The sequence below is a fragment of the Erithacus rubecula genome (genome assembly GCF_903797595.1).
Source record: "Erithacus rubecula genome assembly, chromosome: 2".
NCBI lineage: Eukaryota > Metazoa > Chordata > Aves > Passeriformes > Muscicapidae > Erithacus > Erithacus rubecula.
In genome coordinates, this window is record NC_136685.1 from 46,999,626 (window position 1) to 47,020,411 (window position 20,786).

The following is a 20,786-nucleotide window of genomic DNA, read 5'->3' on the forward strand; positions in this document are numbered from 1 at the left end:
TATTCTTTTCCTGTTTAAAACATTGTGGCTATTTACAAGACTGGTCTTCCTATGGGGATATAACATTGAACTCAACTGTCATGCATATCTGATCTGTAAACAAGCTGACAAAACACAATACTTACAAAGAGTGCAGTAGAGTGGGTGGATGATCAGGAATCAAGAAGAAACATGAAAGTCACAGCCTTTGAAACTAGGCCTAGGTGAAAGAAATTCGTGTTTCCATCTCCTGGTTTAGTTGTAAAAATGTAAACTACGGTTGCTACTAAAGATGTAAAGATGGCTGACACAGACCATAATATCAAAAAGCAGCTTTCATTCTGGAGTCACAGAACCACAGAATGAGTGAAATTGGAAGGCACCACAGTGGGTTATATGGTCCAGCCTCAAGCAGGGTGATCCTAGAGCACACAGCACAGGATTGTGTCCAGGTAGTTCTTGGATATCTTCAGTGGGGGAGACCCCAGAACCTCTCTGGATAACCTGTTCCAGTGCTTGGCCACCTGCAAAGTTCCCACCTGCAAAGAAAGTAAAGAAGTTCTTCCTCATGTTGAGGTGGCATTTGCAGTTTCTGCCCATTGCCTCTTGTCCTGTTGCTTGGCACCACCCAGCAGAGCCTGGCTCCATAATCTTGTCATCCCCATTTTAGATACTGGTGGACATTGATGAGGTCCCCTCAGTCATCTTTTCTCAAGGCTAAACAGACCCAGCTCCCTCAGCCTTTTGTGCTCTGTTAAAAATGTCCATTGCTCTAAATTCACAATTTTAAACAGATCTCCATTCTTCACCCAACTTTTAAACTCAATTTCAACACAGTTTGAAAAATAAACTAACACGTTGAAGACCAAGTTTTCCAAATTGTTTTGGCTTCTGTGTTTGCATTTGAAAATGTTCCCTTAAAACAGGCACATAGCAAATGAAAATGTTTCTTGCATTTTCTTGAAAGGGATTAAGACCACTGGTTCTGGATCCATGAATTTCAACTTTTACGTGAAGACATTTACAATGAACTATAAAAATAACAACTCAAAATGGAGAACTTACAAAGGGATTCTGAGCAATGAAGAAAAGGTAAGGGAAAGTGGGAAGGGTAGGAAAACACAAAACAATAATGTGTATGCTGTCTTGACATTGAAGGGCAAGCTTTCACTGCCAAGAAAGATTAAGAGTTTCAAACTTGTCTAGACTTGGGCTGTCTTCACCAGTGTAATTTATGGCTGCAGAGTAGATAGTGAGCTTGTTGAAACAAGGGAGTTATCCAGGCATTGGTGAAGCTGTGGGACACACACAGGGAGGTATGTGTATGTCTGCAGTGTAATTGGAGCTGTACAGCTGCTGTTGGGGCAGCTCCTTCCCTCAGCTCAGTGCTTGCCCGTGCCAGGGATGCTGTTGGTATGGCACCAGCAAAGCTGAGGGTCAGCTCCAAATGCATTGGGATGGACAATCCACCTCTCCCAAATTAAACAACCCCTCAGGTGAAGAGCAGATCTGCTGGTGGAGTTTGTCTGAAAACACTTTCCCCTGAAAACCTCATGTTTCCTTTCAAACAAAAGAAATCCCAAAAGCTTTCCTCACAGTGTTCAAAGTCAGACCTCCACTCATCATTTCTGAGGGATCTCAGCTTGCCTCAGAAGGCTCTACCTGGTCCTCAGGCCTGATGGCAGTTTTTGAAAACTTGGCAAAGCTGAACAGAGATTTCCTGATAGCTCTGATTTTTTTAGCTTGCATGGCAAGGAATTTCACTTCCCAACATTAATGGGGTTGATATTTTTTCAAATGTTAAACTGAGGGGATGCTGGCCCAAAGTGTGACAGATCAGCCTAGCAGTGGGTGAACTGCAAAGGCTAGCTATTCAAAATGTGCAAGCTTGCAGTTTCCCACAGTGACTTGTTATATACAAATATCCTTTGAAAGTATTATATATGATCTTAGTTTCAATCAACTAAGGTGCATGCCAGAGCCTGTCCCATCAGAACCCCATGTGGCCTGGCATTTTATCTAAGATATGCTGAGCTCACTTCTCTATCTCATCAGGCTTTTAAGATTCCCTAGATCGTGCTGAAGCATCTCCAAGAACTAATATTGCAAGGATGACTGTTCTGCACAAGGGGCTGAGCTGATTCTGGGAAATACTGTATAAGTGCAGTAACAACAGTGTAGTTAATTGTCATTCTTCAAGCTTGACATAGAAAACTGACCATTTTACTAAAACGTCTAGAAAAGATTCACCTCAGGTTTTTTTCTTTTTGTGTTTCTATTTCCAAGAAAGGGTGCTGCAGTGCTCTAAAATAAAAAAATGACAGCGTTATACCAGCATATATTTACTGGGAATTGCACAGTATTGAAACAGTGATAATCTTTCTCCTCTGAGCTAACAGAAAAACGTGATCATCAGACACAACTAAAAAGATTATTTCTTTCCAGAACTCTCAAATCCTAAAATCTTGTGGCTGAATCCCATTTATCAGTGTGTTAGTCTTAGGATGAAAATCTTTGAAGTCGGATGTGAGGAGCACTTTGAAGAAAGAGACTTTTAAAGCAGGGCAGACAATGTGTGCACCTTCCTTTGCAGGTGTTCCAAGGCAACTCCAACTCTGCTGACGTGGTGCGCAATAACTTCATCCCTCCCATAGTGGCCCGTTACCTGCGGATCATCCCCCAGACCTGGAACCAAAGAATAGCCCTGAAGCTGGAGCTGATGGGCTGTCGAATCATGCCAGGTATGGGGGGCACAGTGCCTCTAAAGCCCTCTGTGCTGCCCCAGTGCCACTCATGGCCCTTTCTCTCTTGCAGCCAACAGCTCGTTTACACATTCAATGTGGCAGAAACCGAGCCAGAGCACAGAAACCTCCCTTGGAAAAGAAGACAGGACTGTTACAGAGCCCATCCCCTCTGAAGAAACTAACTTGGGTAATACTACCTAGTGCTTCATTTTCTCTAGAATGCATCATGTCTTCAGCCCAGTCTGAGTGAACTTTTAAACTTTCTCACAAATCAAAAATTTTATTTTCCCTTCAGACGTTATTAATGACAGAGAGAAGAGGGAGGAGCAATAGGTTCTTTTTGTCTTAAGGCAAAGAAAGAGATTGAAAGCTTTAATTTTCCTTGATGTGTTGAACATTGGGCTTTGGTTTGCTTGTCATATTGGTTGATTTGCCTTGCTTGGTGGGTGGCTCAAGGGAATACAGTGAGCACTCAGCAGCAATTTTTGGGAGAGTTCTTCCTCACTCTCATCCTGTGTTTTAGAATTTTTAGTATGTGAAGTAGTTGTCTCACAAAAGTGTTATCTTCTCTCCACACAACCATGACTCCTTCCAGAGCGAGTTCCCAGCTGAAAGCAGCATACACTAGTGCCTGATGGTGTAATTAAACACTTTTTCATAATGCCTCTGTTAACAGGGGCTCAAACAACCTTAATTTATATAATTCTCCCTGAATTTGCAGTCTTCATCCTTTAATGTTGTGGACCTAACTTCTTAAAAAGCAAACAAACAAAATTTGGTGCTTATGCTGACTGTTTGGTGGGCTCATAGCCAGGCAGGAATTGCCAGACCCACTGTACCAAATGCTACTACCCATTAGGTAGCTGATAGTTGTAGAAATGCCTCTGTGAAAAAAACTGGTTGTAACAAGCAATCAGTGGAAGAAAAAAAACCCAAAAATCCTGAAGCTGCTTGCCAAGAGTGAGCAAGCTCAGTTCATCTGTGCAGTGGTATGAGTAAACCATATCCATGTTCAATGAAAATGAAATCTACTGAGATTTCATCTGCTAAATTGTAAATACCCTGTGGACACTTTTACTGCCTTACTCTCACAGCTGGCAAGTGTTTGTAGAAACAGGGAATGGCACACTCCTGACACAAGAGCCACCCCACTGCTAATTTTCAAATCCTTGCTCTAAAGCATGTTGTGTTAGAATTTAACAGTGGCTAAACAGGTTTTTTCCCTAGGTTCCCACATGGAAATCTTCGAAATATTTTGACTGAAATATTTCAGCCAGTTCAGCATGAGCCAGATACTTGGCATGTAAAATTGCAGTCTCCTTTGGCAGATTTATAAGCAACTGCAGACAGAGTGTGTATGAGTGGCTTTTAAAAAGTCATCTAGTGTGTAATAGGAAAGAACTGCTCTTTGTAAGGATGCATATAGATGCCAAGTCAAGTGTAACCCTTGAGAAAATCTATTCAACTATTTTGTTTCAACATTGTTCCACACAGGTACATGTCATCCAACCATGGCTGAGGATTTGGCCTTTTAGTTTTACAGTTGTATATTTTCATGTTGTCTTCAAGAAGCATTCCTGCAACATTATCTACCTTTTGCTATAGTGAAAATTACCAGCTTTGGAGTAATTCACCTTTTAAACTTTTATCCCTTTTTTTTTCTCATGCAGGTTTAAAGCTTACAGCCATAATTGTCCCCATCCTCATCGTGCTGTTTCTGTTTGTGTTCTCTGGAATTTGTATCTGTGCAGCCCTACGCAAGTAAGATACTGGTTTCTTTCAAAGGAGATATTTGTGGGTACAAATGTGGGTAGCTAGCATGTGCAACTCCATGCCCTCTTTCCAGAGCCTCCTTACCAGGGAGCTGGGAATTGATCCTGTTTGTCAGTTCTTGTTTTAAGTAGAACTCACCTGTCCCTGTAAATTGTATTGCTTACATTCCTATGAACCTGCACTTGCATGTTGAACCAGGAATGCTTCTGTCAGCAGATGGGGATTTGGAAGTGTAAGCAATGCTCTGGTGATGCTGCTTCATCACCAGTGATGCTCAGCTCTGGCCTGGATTCCCAGCAAATCTATAAAATAGCCAAAGAATTCAGAAGAGCAGACCCAAACACAGCCCAGAGTGGCACACATAGACATAGACACATCAAACTGACGAGTGCCAGCCCCAGAAATTTGAACATCAGCACTCACAGCTTGCACATAGATGGAGAAAAAGAAAATGTCAAAGTGCTGGTTTGCATGCCTGATGTTCTAGTAAACAGCAACCTCCAGGAACTCAAAGTGAAGCCTTGTCCTCAGCCACTAAGTAAAAAGGCTCTGCTGGAGCTAAGCCACCAAGCTGAAATGCTGTAAGTACTGATGTTTATAAATCCTTTCCTCTCCTTGCAGGCGAGAAGCCAAGGGACTTTCCTATGGATTATCCAGTACTCAGAAATCAGGTTAGTGGAGAATCATGCACTTTGTCCTGTCCTGTCCACTGGGCCAGCAGGAAGGGGTTTATGCAACTAAGCATTTAATGCTTGTGGAATAGCATCCACATCTCCTCATTCAAATTCACCTCTTCATACAAGGGAAACAGCAAATGATAGTCCCACTTGTGTCATCCTAGCACAGTGCCCTGAGAAACAATATAATTTGGTTTCTATGACAGAAAGGCAATTAACAAAAGATCTATTATACAGAGTGCATAAATTAGCATGTAAGAGTGCTCCCAGGTGCCCTCCTTTCCCTTCCCACTTCCAAAATACCTATTTTGCAGAAAATTACTGCTTTTCTTTTCTTTTCCCCACAGCAGAGGGGATTGCCTTTCTCTAAGAGAGCAAAGGATAATAATTTTTTATGGCTTTAATATTTTCTTCTCACTGTCCTCCCTGGTTGAAACTGTATTTATGAATCCTAACAACAGTTAACTGCATTGAATGAGGGATTGGCTTGAACATACTGCTTTAGGAGATGACTGCAAAATCCCAATGAAGTATTTTCTTCGTCTTGCTCAATAACATTTTCTAGAGTTGGGGTGTTTTTTCTGGCCAACCAGTTCTGTAGAGGAATATCCTTCTGAAACCTGGCTTTCCATAAAAAACTCAAACCACTAAGCACTTCATATCTCTTGACAAGTTTCTTGCAATAGCTCAGCTCCAAAATTTCATCCCTCAGCAGGTGCTGACGTCAGTGAAAGGAATGCTGTTACCCACTGCAGCTCGCCCTCATTAGAAAATTAATTTGTACTTAACATCATATTTGCTAATATGATTTTTCAAGGTCACATCATAATCCTTTCTCACTTGCTAATGAGGACAAATCCCAAGAAATTGGAGATAGCCTCTTACCCAGTCAGTTCATTTGTTGTATGTCTGCTTCATAAATTGAGCTCCTAAGCCCTTGTGAACCAGGCTTGGGGCTTAGAAAGCTGTGAGTCAAACTCACCTCTGCACAGACCTCCTGGCACTGGCTCCAGCAAGTCCCTGACACTGGGCATTTCTTTCTTTTCTGTCTTACTTGTTTTGAGAACAAGTCACTTCATGAATGCAGGTGTTCAGATACCAATGAAATGAAAGCCACACTAGTCTACTGAAAAAAGGAGAATTTTTTAGCATTATTTTTGCCACATATTCAATGCCAAAACATAACTGACTTAAAGTTGGTATTTTATCAATATACTTTGTTAAGGCATCACTGTAGGCACCTACAGAGTTTGAGCCCTTCTTGCCAAAAAATCTTATATAAACTTGGAAATCCCAGTTGGTGATTCACTTCTTCCTTCACCCTCCATATTTAGGGGTCTTTTTTTAAACAAACAGCCCATTTTAGTCATGTTTTTTAACTATTTTAATATATTGAAAGCAATGAGCATACCAAAAATTAAACTTTCTGCTAAGTCTTATGATTCTAAGCATTTAACTTGCTGATAAGACTTCTATTTTTATGTCTTTTTCACAGGTTGTTGGAAACAAATCAAGCAGCCCTTTACCAGACATCAGTCAACTGAATTTACCATCAGCTATAACAACGAGAAGGAGACACCACAAAAGCTGGACCTGGTCACCAGTGACATGGCAGGTAACAGCTGCTCCCCCTCAGATGCTTCTTTTTCTCTGTGTGCAGGGCCAGCACCAGGGAGAGGGATGGCCCAGCAATGTTACAAGCTTCAGCTTTTATGCAAACTGAGGACCAGAAATAGATTTATTCATGTTCATCCCAAATGTATAGTGAAGCAGCTAAATATATTAGGGAGGAAAAGACACACTATTTTAGAATTTTGTTTTCTTGGAGTTGTTAGAAAAATTTCCTGACTCTGAAATAGTTACAGCTGAAGGTAATGATGGAAGGCACTTAGGCATGAAGTGCAAGAATGTGCCTCAGATAGGATTGGTTCTCTTTGCTGACTAATTTTTGTGTTTCTATTTAAACACAAGTGTCTCTGGAAATGAAACAAAATATGATGATCCTTGCTGCTGATCTAATAGAAAAATTTGAATATTTGATCAAATAGAAAAAGTTGGTTTATGGTGGGATTTCATGCCTAGCTGGAAGTTGTACTGAGATCTTTGTGCAGCTTTCTTGAACTATCTGGGAGATAAGGTCTCCTGAAGAGGAGGCAGGTAGATGAGAGAGAAGAAAGCCAATCACAGAACTTCTCTCCTGTGCTACCTTGGGTCCAGGTCACTGTTTGGATAGAGCAAATCCCAATGAAAGAGATCAGTACTATTTGCATCCCAAAGGGATGATTTTTTTAATTCATCCTCTTAGCACATCTTATCCCCGCCTAGTCTAGTCTGTCTGGTAAGACCAGTGAGACCAGCCATTTCAGGGGATCAGTGATCAACACTCTTGAAGAAAGATTAGTTTGCTGTTTCCAGCCTCCAGATCTTAGAAATTCCTTAGAAATTCTTCATTGTGTTTGGCAGAGAAATAGATTTAAAAAACAAATAGATGGTTACTGTGATTCCATATGGTGCTGCTCTCAATATCTTTCAAAGACAGTTTCAATCCTTTATAGAAATACAAAGAGACCTATAAAGCAGTTTTAAGGAAAGAGAATGAATAAAGGTTGCTCACAAAATCTGGTTGGTTATTTGGTTCCCTGGCCATGCCTGGGAACTCTTTGCTCTCTCTACCATCCCCTCAGTGCTGTGTTTGTGGGAAGTCTTGAACTCTCAGCCTGGCACAGGCATATTCCCAGCCTCAGCATTTCACCTGCAGTCACCTTAGAAACAACAGCCATGAAATAAGAACGTGAATGCAACCTATAAATGTGCCATTTAATAATGCAGTTTCAGGGAGCACACAATTTGCATATAGGTTATCATGCTACATGGAATTCCCTCAGTTCAGACTCCCAGCTGCCTGCTGCTTCCCAAAGGCAGCCAGGAGGAAGTCGAGATGCTTCATCCTGAGCGAGAGAGATTTCTGGGGATGGCAGCAGCGATGCTGGGGAGAGAGCTGCACTACTTACTTAGTGAAATCTCATAACACCTTCACCCTACATGCTGAAGTTTGGGACACAGCCAGAAACTGCCAGAAAGATTCACAGGACATATGGGATGGAATTCGACGCTCATGTCAGATGAACCGCGATGCCAGAACAGAAACCGAGCTAACTTCTTCACGCCTGCATGAAAACACGATACTTTAGCAGTGTCACTTGCTAGAGCTGTTCAGGCCACCGTATGTATCTGCAAGAGATTGTCACCAGCGCCAAAGCGAGAAAGTTAGAACGTTCACTTTCCTCATAATGGTGTGACTTGTTTTTTCAGAAAATCTTCTTGTTCAGATCTCCTTGCACGGCAGCCTGGCACTTACCTTAACCAGAGGTGCAAACACGCAGTTCTTGCAGCCCTGTTTCCCCATCTTGCTCCTTGCTGCTGCTCAGGCCATTTGCCTTAGGCCAGCTCTGTCCCTGCTGTCCCCCTTGACCTGTGACTGCCCAGAGCCTCCGGCAGCACCACTCCTGCTTCTCCCCCCAAGCTCATCCCCCCTGGCATGCCTGCAGCCGTGCTGAGCTGGCTTAGCACATTTCACACTTCCATTGACTCTCTTGGCTGCCGTTTTGCCTAACTTCATCCTCTTGTCAGTCAGCTACTGTGAGATGCCTTTTAAATAAAGCCGGCTGGTTAAGAATCCTCTGGGCATTTTAATTATTCCAAAAGTGGAACGCTCATTTTGGAGAACTTCTCTTGTGGATCTTCAGGCAATGTCCTTTGTCCAGTTTGTTGACCTCACATTCTTTAAGGGCTTTCAAGTATACTCCAGAAATGTTAATTTATTTGGGAGGGTAGGTAGGCAAAGGGAGGGAGTAGAAAAAGAGGTGGCAGATTAGAGTTTCTCTATGGAAGAACTTCTGCCATGTTCTGCAACTCTTGCTCACTGAAAGAGGTTAGAGGATTTGTGTTGGGGACAGTTTTCTTCCCCAATAACCACACATTTGATACAATAAGAGAGTAGTTTTTCAACATAAAATACCTATCTGCATAAGTATTATATCCATAGGATAACCAATCATGGCCTTATTGAGCATTTTGTGCTTCCTTTTAGATTATCAGCAGCCTCTCATGATCGGAACTGGGACGGTAACACGTAAAGGATCTACTTTTCGCCCCATGGACACCAAAGAGGAGGGAAGAAGGGGGAGTTCTGAGTTTGAAAATCACTACCACTGCCCTCTCAGAGCTAACAGGCACGAATATGCTCTGCCCCTGACCAGCCAAGAGCCCGAGTACGCCACCCCCATCATAGAGCGGCACATAGCAAGAGAAGGTAATTTCCCCTCTGAGAACGGCTACAACGTTCCTGTCGCCTCCTCTCAGATGCATTCCCTTGCTGCTGGCAGCTTCTCCAGCTCCTGTAAAACCAACACCAGGAACGGGGACTATCAGACACCCCAGAGTGTCATAAACTACGACAAACCCAAAGTTAACGGTGTTCTGACCTCGGTGAGCTACAGCACAGACTACCAGAAGCCCCAGCACCCTGCTCTGGGGGGCGAGGGTTACTCCACGCCCAGGGACTGCCTGAAGCCCATAAGCCAGACAGCAATGACAGCTCTCTTGTGATCTGCCCAGCAGCAGCGGCACGGTGCGCGGAGCGTCGCTGCACAGCTTTCTGAAGTGAAAACAGAGTTTGGAGGGACTCTGCTGTGGGAGGCAGAAGGCAAACAAGCCCTGTGTACATAATATTGCTGTCTTGCTGGGTTCTGACATCTGAAGAAAGCATATGCTGTTTATCACTGTTTATAGCAAGAGAGATGTTATCAGTGAAGACTGTACATCTTATTTTCTGTAACTGATCTCAGTGCTCCATTTGCAATGTGTGCAATTTGTACATAGCTTTTATTTAAGGAGAATTTCTTAGGTTTCCTTTTCACCTGGGGGTTTGAAAGGATTGCAGGAATGCCTATTTAAGAAAAACAGTTCTCTTTTTCTGTCTTTATCTTACCTGCTGCTGTACTGGCAGCTGTAAATGGTGTATCTTATGGTTGTGTTGATTCATCTCCTTTCCTATGATAACTGAAGATAGGGCTGTAGTTTTAACTGGGAGGATAGAAGTTAAATTACTTTCTGCATAATGTGCATGAGAGAAGGCAGCTGAGTATTTAAATACTGTACTCAAACACAACTTCCCAGCTGCTTTTTTAGCAGCAATTCTCACATGCTTGAATTTGATCTAGCGTACAAGCTGAGCCCATGTAACTAGCAATTCATGTTAGAAAACAGGTAGAAAGGCTGAAACTGGTTTTGGGTTCAAGCCATGGTTATCACTCCACAACAGAGGGAAAAAACGCACAAACCCAAACCAAAAAAATAAACAAAACCAAACAAAATATCCAATGCCAGTTAATCTGGGGAAGTTATTTTAATTTTTTTTTTATTTTGGAAGGGTGTGTGTAACCAAAATGTGAATTTACAGCTGAGAATTCAATGTTCTTTAGGCCCTAGCTGATTCTTTTGCTGCTAAACTATAAGGAAATTTATTCCTTGGCACAAAGCAGCAAACTTCCTGATCTCCTCATTTCTCCACTAGGTATTTATTTGTCTTACAAATTTAGTGTAACGTTTCTGTTAGAAGTATTTCAATTAAAACACGGTGTGTGTGCGTGTGTATGGGTTACTGTTGCAGCTAAATTTGCAAGCAAGCACATCAGCACTGTTGTTTTCCGATAGTTTTTCTTTTGCAGCTAATGTTTCCCTTAGTTCCGTTTTCAGACAAACTTGAAAAAGCTTGGGATTGGGTGCAATGTATCTCACAGCAGCTCTTTCAGCCCCTCTTTCAGCAGGGGCAGCTTTGGAGCAGAGCAGCTTCTGGTCGTGACTGGCACCATCCACTGCCCTTCTACCTCCAGTGCTTGGGGCATTTCTTTGAATTCAAAAGTTTGTCCTAAAATGTCAAGAAGCTATATACTTCTGTGAAGAAAGAACGGTGCTATATGTAAAGCACAAGGTTGGGAAACGAGACCAGCAAAACCTGAGCTCTGGGAAAGTCGCTCTTTGAAGGCCCTCCCTTTATTTCCTTGTATATAAACGGGATGATTTGCAAAGGATGCAACGAAGGTTGATCGGAGTGCTTTCAGCTGTCTGGGTGCAAAGTGCTGTCAGAGGACACACTGGGTGCAGTGGTGCTGCTCACAAATACTGCTAACTCCAGCCAGACCCCAACCTAAGGCAAGCTCTGAGGGGTTCTTTGCATACCCTTGTTCTGCAGCCTCAGGTGGTGCCATGCCCCGCTGCCGCACCGTGCATGCGACTCCTGTGCGAAAGAAAGAGTCAAGGTGACCTCGTAGCCTTCCTGTGTGTGCTGTCAATACAGTTTCTGTGAAATGTCTCAAACACCTCAGGTCCTGAAGTGAAACAGCAGCAGCCTGTTTGTTAGACCGAGCCGGGCGGTGTTGTTTACCTTCTGTTGTTTACATGTCTGTGTAAATAAAGAACACTGGTATTTGTAAATCAGCCACCCAGGCCTGCCACTTCACTCCATCATCGCTGCACGCCCACTCCCCCACATACCCTGCAGGGTGAGAAGGAAGTGTTCCTCACGCCCTGCAAGTGCCAGCTGCGCTGCTGCATTCACAGCCCCAGTGTGGCAGGCTAAAAAAAGATCCTCTCAGTGCCCCATTTAGCCCAGATTTTCTGTCCATAAGCTCTAGAGAAGAGCCCACAAACACACTCCTGCGCCAAACGCCGCTGCTGGATGCATATGATTGAGGAAAGGATGAGGATGCCCTCCTGATGAGCTTGAAACCAATCCTCTGCCCACACAACTAATTAGCCTGACTTGTCACTTGACAAACAAGACAGTAATCAGGCCTACTCCCCACCTAATTAGGCAGCTAAGCAATGCAGCAATGCAAGAGGACACTACTTGTATTATAATGAACTTTATGCATATTTCTGTCACATGCTTGGCACATCTGCAGCATGGCACAAGTGTCAAAAGCTTCTTGGCAGCATCTGCCCGTTTCTGCTGTCATTCAAACCCATCTTAACATAGCTGATTTAGCCTAATGGAAAGTTTGGTCTCAATGTGCACCTTGCCTTCATCCATACCCCCCTCGAAAGAAACCCAACAAACCTGCAAGGGTGGCTTAAAATAAATCCCCAACCATCTTCAGCCTCCCTTCACAGCAGCTTAGTGCTGACAAGGACAGAGGCACCACATCTCCTGGTCACTGCCATGGTGCTTCATGGTTCACATCTGAGTGCCTGCTGAGCATGCTTAACACTAAAAGCCTCGAGCCTGTTCACCTTGGCCTAGGAAATTTTTAGCAACCCTAGCAGCAGATACACAAGGGAACTTCCTACTCTACATCTCTGTACCCTAATGGTGGTAGAGATACAAAATCCTAGTGTAGGAATGAAAGAGGATTGCCTGAACCTTGCCAGTGCCAGTGACTATACTCACATCAATCCTCCAAATGGAATTTTACATACTGACACATCAAACTCCAGCTTGCCTACATATGCCAATCCTCACTGCCAAAGCCAGATGCAGGTATAATATTAGCAGCCTTATAAAAACTTCACAGCTTTAACAACCTTTGTTCCACAGTGAAGCTTAGAGTATGCACCATTTTGGGATATTTCCTCACTCAGCAGGCCTGTTAGCTCTGGATCTCTCTCTGGCATCTCTAGAGATTGTGAGAGCAGAGTCTGATCCTCTGGTCAACAGAGATTTTCAGTGGTGTTCTGGTACCAAACTTCTTCCCTGAGCAGGCACTCCCAGTGGGTTGGAACAGCAAAGCCAAGTCAGAGTCCACAGGAAGGTTAAATATTAACTGCTCCTGGCACTTAGGACCTGCCTGTCCCACTGCTGCTGACAGGGAACAGGGGAGCAGCTCTAACTGCACGTCTGACCAAGGGAACCAAAGGAGGCGGCTCTTGAGATAAGAAAGTGTAAAAAATGGTGTCAGCTACCTACAACTCAAACCAAAAAATGACAGCATGAATTTCCAGCTGGTGCCTTATATTTAAAACACAAAAAATTTACAAAAAAAACCCCAACTACAACAAAGGTTCCAAAAATACCACAGCAAAACCACGAATTTTCTTTGCCCTGACCTCCTTAGACTGGCAAATAGATGACAAATTCTTATTTCTTCTATCAATACCTTTCTAATGCTCAATACAAAAACATTTTTTTCTTATCAAGTGTAATTCTGAAGAGTATTTTTCTATTACTTTTAGTTCCTAAACATCAGATATTAAACCTTACCTTAGTACCTACCAAGATATTTACATCCAAGGGGCAATAGATTAAAATTAGCCCTAGGCTGGAATTGGGATTTCCTGACTCAGGGTATGTCCTGGTTAGAATATCACCTGCTCTCTTTTTATGATCTTTGGATCAACAGCCTGGCCTCACCTCCCTCCCCATACTCCATGCTCAAGATGGGTTCAAGCAGGTCAGTATCCCTTTCATTTACAGCAGTCTGCAGAGAAGGGGGCAGGCAGGGAAAGCCCTGAGGCCCATCTGCACCCCTGGCATCTGAGGAGTATTGTGAGCACTGAGCTAAAATGGCAGCAGTCACAGCAGTCTCCAGCAAATGACAGATCCCTGCCTCCTTGTTTTCCTTTGTTTTCTCCTTGAAAAAACATAGGAGGTTGGATTCCAATCATTAGAAGCAGCCTGTGAATCCAATGGCTGGTCTGCATTATTGTCATGGCTAAAACCTGGGAAGATTAAGTTTTTAATGCACACTTCCTTCAGATTTTTCCCACTGACTGCCACAGAACTGACAGTCCTTCACTCCATGGGCAGATTTTGGTGGAACTCTGTCTGAAGCACAAAATATTCCCTACACAGGATGGGAATATCAGGCTATGGGTCCCTTCACAGGAGCAGATACCTAACTGTGCTTACCTGTTTGGTAGATCACTATCATTAAAACAAAAAGTGAAAAAATGAAGACAGTTCTAAGAAGGGAGTCTGTGGTCTCACAGCAGTCCTGCAGGATCAGATGCCCACTGAAAAGTAACCTTGTAGAAATCCATCTGTATCTTCTGTCCACCTTCTCTCCAAAATCAGGTTAGCTTTGCTCAGCAAGTGAGCCTGTAACCCCAGCCTGTAATCAAGCCAGACTGAAGGAATGACAAGGTTATGTTGTTGCATTCCTTTTCCCTTATTATTTTCCATAATAAAAAATTGTGCACTGCCCTTTTCTTTCCAATGTCAGTGATGATGCAAGTTTGTACTGACCTCCAGCTTCCACTGTGATTAGTACAGTGTGAAAGTAGAATTTACCATTTCATTTGAAACTCATCAGTATTGCCAATATTTACACTGAAAATTACCCTGCCATAGCTGTGTGGGGTTAATAAGACTACCACTGCAATGCCCCTGAAATACTGAAGATAGAGTGAGTATGAGAACATACTTATTTAAAAGGAAGGTGCCATATCTGCACAATCAGTTTCAAACTTAAAATAGAAACCTCTCCTGAGGGCTTCCTTTTTTTGAAGCCCCCTTCCTCCCCCCGGTACAGTCCTACAATCCATTAAGGACACACGACAAGGAGTCAGATAAAGTATTTCTAAACTAGATAAAGACAAGAGGGAAGACATCCTTAGTTGGAGAAAACTCATGCTACCCTTGATTAGAAGGATGCTTCATATCTGACTTTCTGTGCTATCTCATTGTATAGTCTGGACATGAGGGTTTGGAGACTTTTTCATTCAAATGTCACCAATTTGTTTAGGCTTTGCCTCACATTAAGTGATTGTAAGTCCTGAAAAACCTTTGCCATATACATTAGGCAAAGGTTATTCAGTAACCTCTTGTCCTGGGCTCAGTTAATTCATTACTTAGACACTCACAACACAGCTACTACTCTGCCATGTGACATCCAAGAGATTATGATCCTGTTTATTTTTGTATAGTCACAAGTATAAAAAAGAGAAATCCAAAAAGGAGATAACATAATCAAGTTAAAGCACAACATAAATTTTTACCATAGTAAAAAATAAAAGTCAAGACATATGACATATTAATGTCACTAAGGCATTTGTGCCCTGAATAATCATCCTGAAGAGACTTCAAGAATCCAAAATTTTGACTAGACAGAAAATTTTTAACAGACTTTACTGGAAAAGCTCCCTTAATGCATTAATAATCTTCATTATTGGCTAACCAAAAGAGGACCAATACCCTGAATATCCAGCATTTCCTCCTACAAAATCTGAGCTACCAAAAAATGAGAAAATGTACAAATATAACAAATTATTCAAAGCTTGTAATATTCTCTCAGCCAAATCAGATGACAACAGACAATAATAGACTTGAAAACACATGTATGTTGCCTACTAGAAGGCAGGCAAAAAGGTAGCGAGTGAGCCAAAATTATAGGCTTGAAAGAAACACCAAGACCAATTTAAAACAAGCACTATAGAGACACACAGCAATCAATGGTGATGCCTGAGTCATGACAGGGAGCATATCAGAAGTCCTCCTCCTCCATGAGGAGTGACAGATAGCAGAGAAGATGGTGATACTTGCCATAAAAAAAGGGGGAAAAAAGACCCAGAAAGACAGTAATATTACCCAGTATCCCACCCTTGAGCATATACTAGAAACCAGTCCTTACAAATGTGTTTTGTGCATCTTAATTTCTCTGACCCAGGCAAACACCATTTTGCAGATGGGCGAACTGAGATAGACAGATATGCTGCCACCTGTCCAGAGCTGTAGCAACAAATCAAACCTATCCAAAAATGCAAAGGCCTCTGAAAACACCAACTACAAACCTGTGAAAAGTCCTCTGTCAAGCAGGGAAAACAGGGGCGATAAAGACTAAGACGAGCTAGCAGACCTCACTTGAAGAGGCAGCTTTTCTTCACATCTATGGCTAAGCTTTTTATCCTTAAGTGACACCATCTGTTCTGACAGACAGTTTTATAAAATTTGAATAAGGTGACCTGGATAAAGCATGCCTGTTATATGGAAATGCTGGTGTCATATGTGGATGTAGAAAGGTTGTGGATGGTTCATGTGTCAAGCGCTTTCAGCGCCTCATCATAAAAGGCCACACAAACCTTTTATGACATGCCACAACACAAAGTGAGCCATGCTTTTGATAATGCTGCAGTAAGTTTTCTACTATCTTACAAAGACCTTGCAGATGGCATTCATACTCCTTTAAGGTAAGTACTCATGTATATAGGTAACTTTTTGATATATGAAGTGATGGTCCATTCTCCCCTCCTGTGCAATACAACCTTTAATACACTGCACACAGACCAACACCAAGGACAAATATGTCTCTGCTGACAGGTCTATTGCTCACCTGGTTAATGACAACAAACAAGATCTGCAGACTGGACTATCATTTGGTGGTCTCTGGAAAGGAGGACCACTAGAGAAAAGACAGTGGTGGGTCAACATGAACTGACCTTCCTCTTTCTCCAACCAAGAGGCTTCTGTATGAACCTGGACTAGAGCAAAACACAATTGTCATCTCCTTCTCCTGCTTCTCCTCACCTGACATGACCACGGACAGTCTCGGTTCCAGCAAAGATTCCAGGAATGTGACAAGGCTGGTTCTGTACCATGGCTGAAGGGCACTGGCAAAGCACAGGCAGGAGTATTTACAAACTCCCTGGCACCTCACTTCATGTTTTATCACTGCATTTGGTCCCTTCTATGGGAAAGCCTTAACTCATCCACAAACAAGACATAAAACATTTCACTGCTCGTCTCTGAGCTTGTAAGAGAGCAGAGTACTCATTCTTTTAAAGTAATTGTGGTTTTTAGCAAGTCATGAATGAAGAGCTGTAAGTAATTATAAATGTCTGTGTTTAAGTGTGTTTGGACATATGCTTTGCTGATATATAGAGAGGACAATTTTTAACTATGTGCCATCTGCAAACTACTTGCTACAGGATGTCAATTAGACTTGATATTAATTATTTTAAGATTACATGTTTCTAGAAATAGTTCTAATGAATAAAGTTTTTCTATTTTTTTTTAATTAAAAACCACAACCAACCAACCAAACCACAAAAAAACCAACCCATGAAACATTACTCTGTTTCTCAAAAGCTCGTTAATGCTGAAGATTGGAAGGAAGCTGCTGCCCCCTCTTGGCACCACATACAAATGCACATACTTAGCACAAAATAAGAATATTCTGGTCACAAATTGCAATTACTAAGTAATAGACAAGTCTGGACATGGAAAACAGCATAAAAACTGACACAGCCCCAAGTACACCTGCCTACTTACCCAAACCACTCAAGACAATCCCATTAACTTAGTAAAATGTGGGGGCCATAATACATAGAATTTCCATGTCTTTCATTTTGAAATAGAAGTTATTAATAAATGACCTGGATTTAAAATAACACTTCAAATAATACTTAAAGGAGCACCTTAATTCTGCTGGCTTCCTGAATTTCCTTGTAACACCCCACATTTCTCACAAATTAGGAAAATACCTAAACTGCCACTCTGGATAAAAAAGGAAGATCAAATAAACAGGAAAGCCTGCAGCAGCACTCAATTGATAGCTATAGAAATCCCCATTTTTCATATATAAAAAGTAAACATCTCAGTTCCAAGTCCAAACCTGCTACCCTCAGAAGCTGAGGGTACTCACTACAGGGTATATATTGCAGTACTCATTCCAAATGCCTTCTCACAGAAGCACAGACTACCATGCAAATTATAAATTAAACCAAGAGGAACTGGTGCATTTATGGACATAACTCAGAGGCTTCTACAAGAGCATGGGCAACCTACAGTAACCTTTTTCCCTGACCTTTAGCAGAAGAAGAGTCAACAGTTGTACTCTCTATAGGTTGTTACAGCAGAGATTAAATAGGGACACTGCATTCCTTATTGGAAGGCAAAGCATTCAAGTCAAGGACATTTCCAGCAGTGAAAGCTCAGTGGACCAAATATGTAACTATTCCAGTTCAGCAGCATTACTTTTAATGCTTCCACTTCCCTAAAGAAATTGATGACAGACAAAAACACTTGGACAACAGCAAGTAAAGTAACATTAGGAAAAATATTTTCATGGGAATCTGACTTACATTTGACAGAAGTAATATCTTTGCAAATATTTAGACAGTTCATAGGCAAATGAAGATTTAATCAACAGGATTTACAAAGATTTACAAATATATTTGAAGACTTGCATTTTTAACAGAGAAGTTACCAGCTGTCTCCCAAGCACCCCTGACTTCCAGCACTACAGGCAATCAAAACATTTCTGTGAATGCCTGTACTTTCACTACTTGTATTTAGGTTTTCCTAACTGCCTGATTGATACCCAGCTATTGAAAACCAGACAGCAGAGAGCTGATGGCCCCCAACTGGGTGGAGAAGCAGGGGAGCCAGCTAAGGCTGCAGTGCTTTTGCATTTCAAAAAGGAAATTCAAAGAAATATAGAGTGCCAAAATCTCTGACGGGAATTATGATCACTATCTCCAGTAGAAAGTTACAAAGAAAAATTGTAACCAGTTCTTCTGGGATCAATACATGGATTTTTAACATACCTGTCACAGGTGACTGGAAGATCATACTCCTGCAGAGCCTTCAAAACAGTGGCAGCTCTAATGCTTACCTAGGGAAATACAAGCCTTGGTTTGAGGCAGAAGGCTGACAAAGAGACACCAAATAATTTGGATAGCTGAATCAAACCCTTCTATAGAGTGTGAAAAATTTACTTGAGTGACCTAAAGTTTTCACCTAAGAATTGAAAATCCTCAAAAAATACTACTTGGCATTTTTCAACCATTTGACTCAGAAGGCCCATGTCCATCCACAGGAGCAGATTCCAAAGTACATCTGTGGGAAGGAAACACCAGGTGAACATAGTAGCTAGGACAAGGCTACTCTGAAGCATTAAAAGCAACATGAGGAAAAAAATATCTATGATAAAAGAAAATCCAAAGAAATTGAGTATTTCTCTTTCAAAGTCAGCCTGTTTTCCACTTTGCAATTCCTTGGTTCCTTTACAAAACTTCTAAAGAATTAGGAACTGCTTCCTGTCAGAAAAGACACACTGGACAAGGTGGTAATATTTTCCAATTATTGTATTGTAACTTCAAGCTTATAAAAACAAGTTTGAAATATGTTAGCCCGTTCCTTCTCAGACCATTGAGCTGAGGTTTCAATCAGCAAAAACAACACTTCTTACACATCTCCTAAGTCAGGATGTATTTCTCTTCTGTCACGTGTGGGTCTTGGAAGAAAAAAATGCAGAGGACTATTCAGTGACCACAGTCACTGGGAGCAGCCTCTGAGCTCCTTCAGCAGGACACTGGAACACAAAAAAATTTTGAATGATCTTCTGTGGCCTCAAGTAACATGAAGTAATTTTTTCTCCTCTTTCTATCTTCATTCATAGCTGCCTCTATTCCTCTGCTTGTTTTACAACACAAGCTAGATTTCTCTCCTTTCCCTCTTCCTTCCATCTGCTGAAGTCACCCATATCTAAACCCTCCTAAAAAATTTAGAGCTAAAAAATAAACAGTTAACAGTTTCAGCCCTTACCAATTGTACACTCTACATCTTTTCATCCGACATGACTCAGCCTTGTCTATTGAGACAGTTCCTACGCTCACAGTTGTCTGCCCTCTGCTTACACACTCCCAATAAATCCTTAAGCACTACCATAATTATACTAGTACCAGTTACCACACCATTGCCTTTCACTTGAGCTCTCTGCTCATTCAGATAAACTTCATGCTTTAGGGTGAGATGATCACTCAAGTAGAGGTGAGAAATTATTTCTTTTAAAATATAATTTAAAACACAAAACAGACAATCTGAACAAAAGGACTTAAACATCAGGACTGAAAGTTGTAACCTAAAAGGAGTGTTTTGTAACTTCAGTGGAAAACTTAAGAGTATTTCAAAATGCATGAAAAACAAAAAAACACCAACCAAAAATAAGAGAGATAAAGGGCAGTTTCCACAATTTTAGCCAAATGATTTAACCCTTTGACAGGTTTAGGTCTTTATAGCTCTCCTAGTCAAGGGCTTCAGAATATTTATGGTATTACTATACAGTCAGACACTGCAAATATTTTTTGTTTTTTAACTGAAAAACATTCAGCAGAAAATGCATCTCAATGAAATTTGAGACAAGTCCTATAACTGTGTCTTTCAAAAAATGTATTTGCTCTTAACTATTGCCAGCCAAGACTAAATTAGAGTCAAACTTCCCATTATGCTGTTTTGGTTTGCCCCATATTAGCTTTTTGGCCAGGTGTGGACTACATGCTTTACAGACAAAAAACACACACAGGGTTGAGTCTTTTTATATATAAAAAGAGAAGAAAATTAAAAACAACTCTGAATTAGGTGCAGAAATCACTGCAATGCAGAGGACTACATTTATTTGCAGGCTAATAAAAATATATTATATTCAGCTTAGCTAGGTGTATACATGTTTTGCAAAATGTTCCATCTGCTACAGAAATGAGAGTAACCCATGATGTAATAATGCTTGGACAAATACAATAAATATCTGTATTTTGTTTGATACAACTGTGCATTAACACATATTGAGATATGTGCCAAGAAAACACTTCTACAAAGGAAATACTACATACAACCTTT

At 41.5% G+C, this 20,786-nt stretch overlaps 1 protein-coding gene across 1 annotated transcript in view; it reads left to right on the forward strand.

Moving 5' to 3' along the window:
- DCBLD1 (discoidin, CUB and LCCL domain containing 1) overlaps positions 1-11,675 on the forward strand; it is a gene marked incomplete at its 5' end in the record, with an annotated part of 46,574 nt that extends 34,899 nt beyond the window's left edge. The window contains 7 exons of the mRNA XM_079299027.1: positions 947-1,071; positions 2,573-2,720; positions 2,794-2,910; positions 4,394-4,484; positions 5,118-5,167; positions 6,669-6,788; positions 9,264-11,675. Of these exons, the coding sequence (XP_079155153.1) occupies positions 947-1,071; positions 2,573-2,720; positions 2,794-2,910; positions 4,394-4,484; positions 5,118-5,167; positions 6,669-6,788; positions 9,264-9,781 (1,169 nt within the window). The 3' untranslated portion in view covers positions 9,782-11,675. The remainder of the gene's footprint in view (positions 1-946; positions 1,072-2,572; positions 2,721-2,793; positions 2,911-4,393; positions 4,485-5,117; positions 5,168-6,668; positions 6,789-9,263) is intronic.
- Between the last annotated feature and the right edge of the window lie 9,111 nt (positions 11,676-20,786).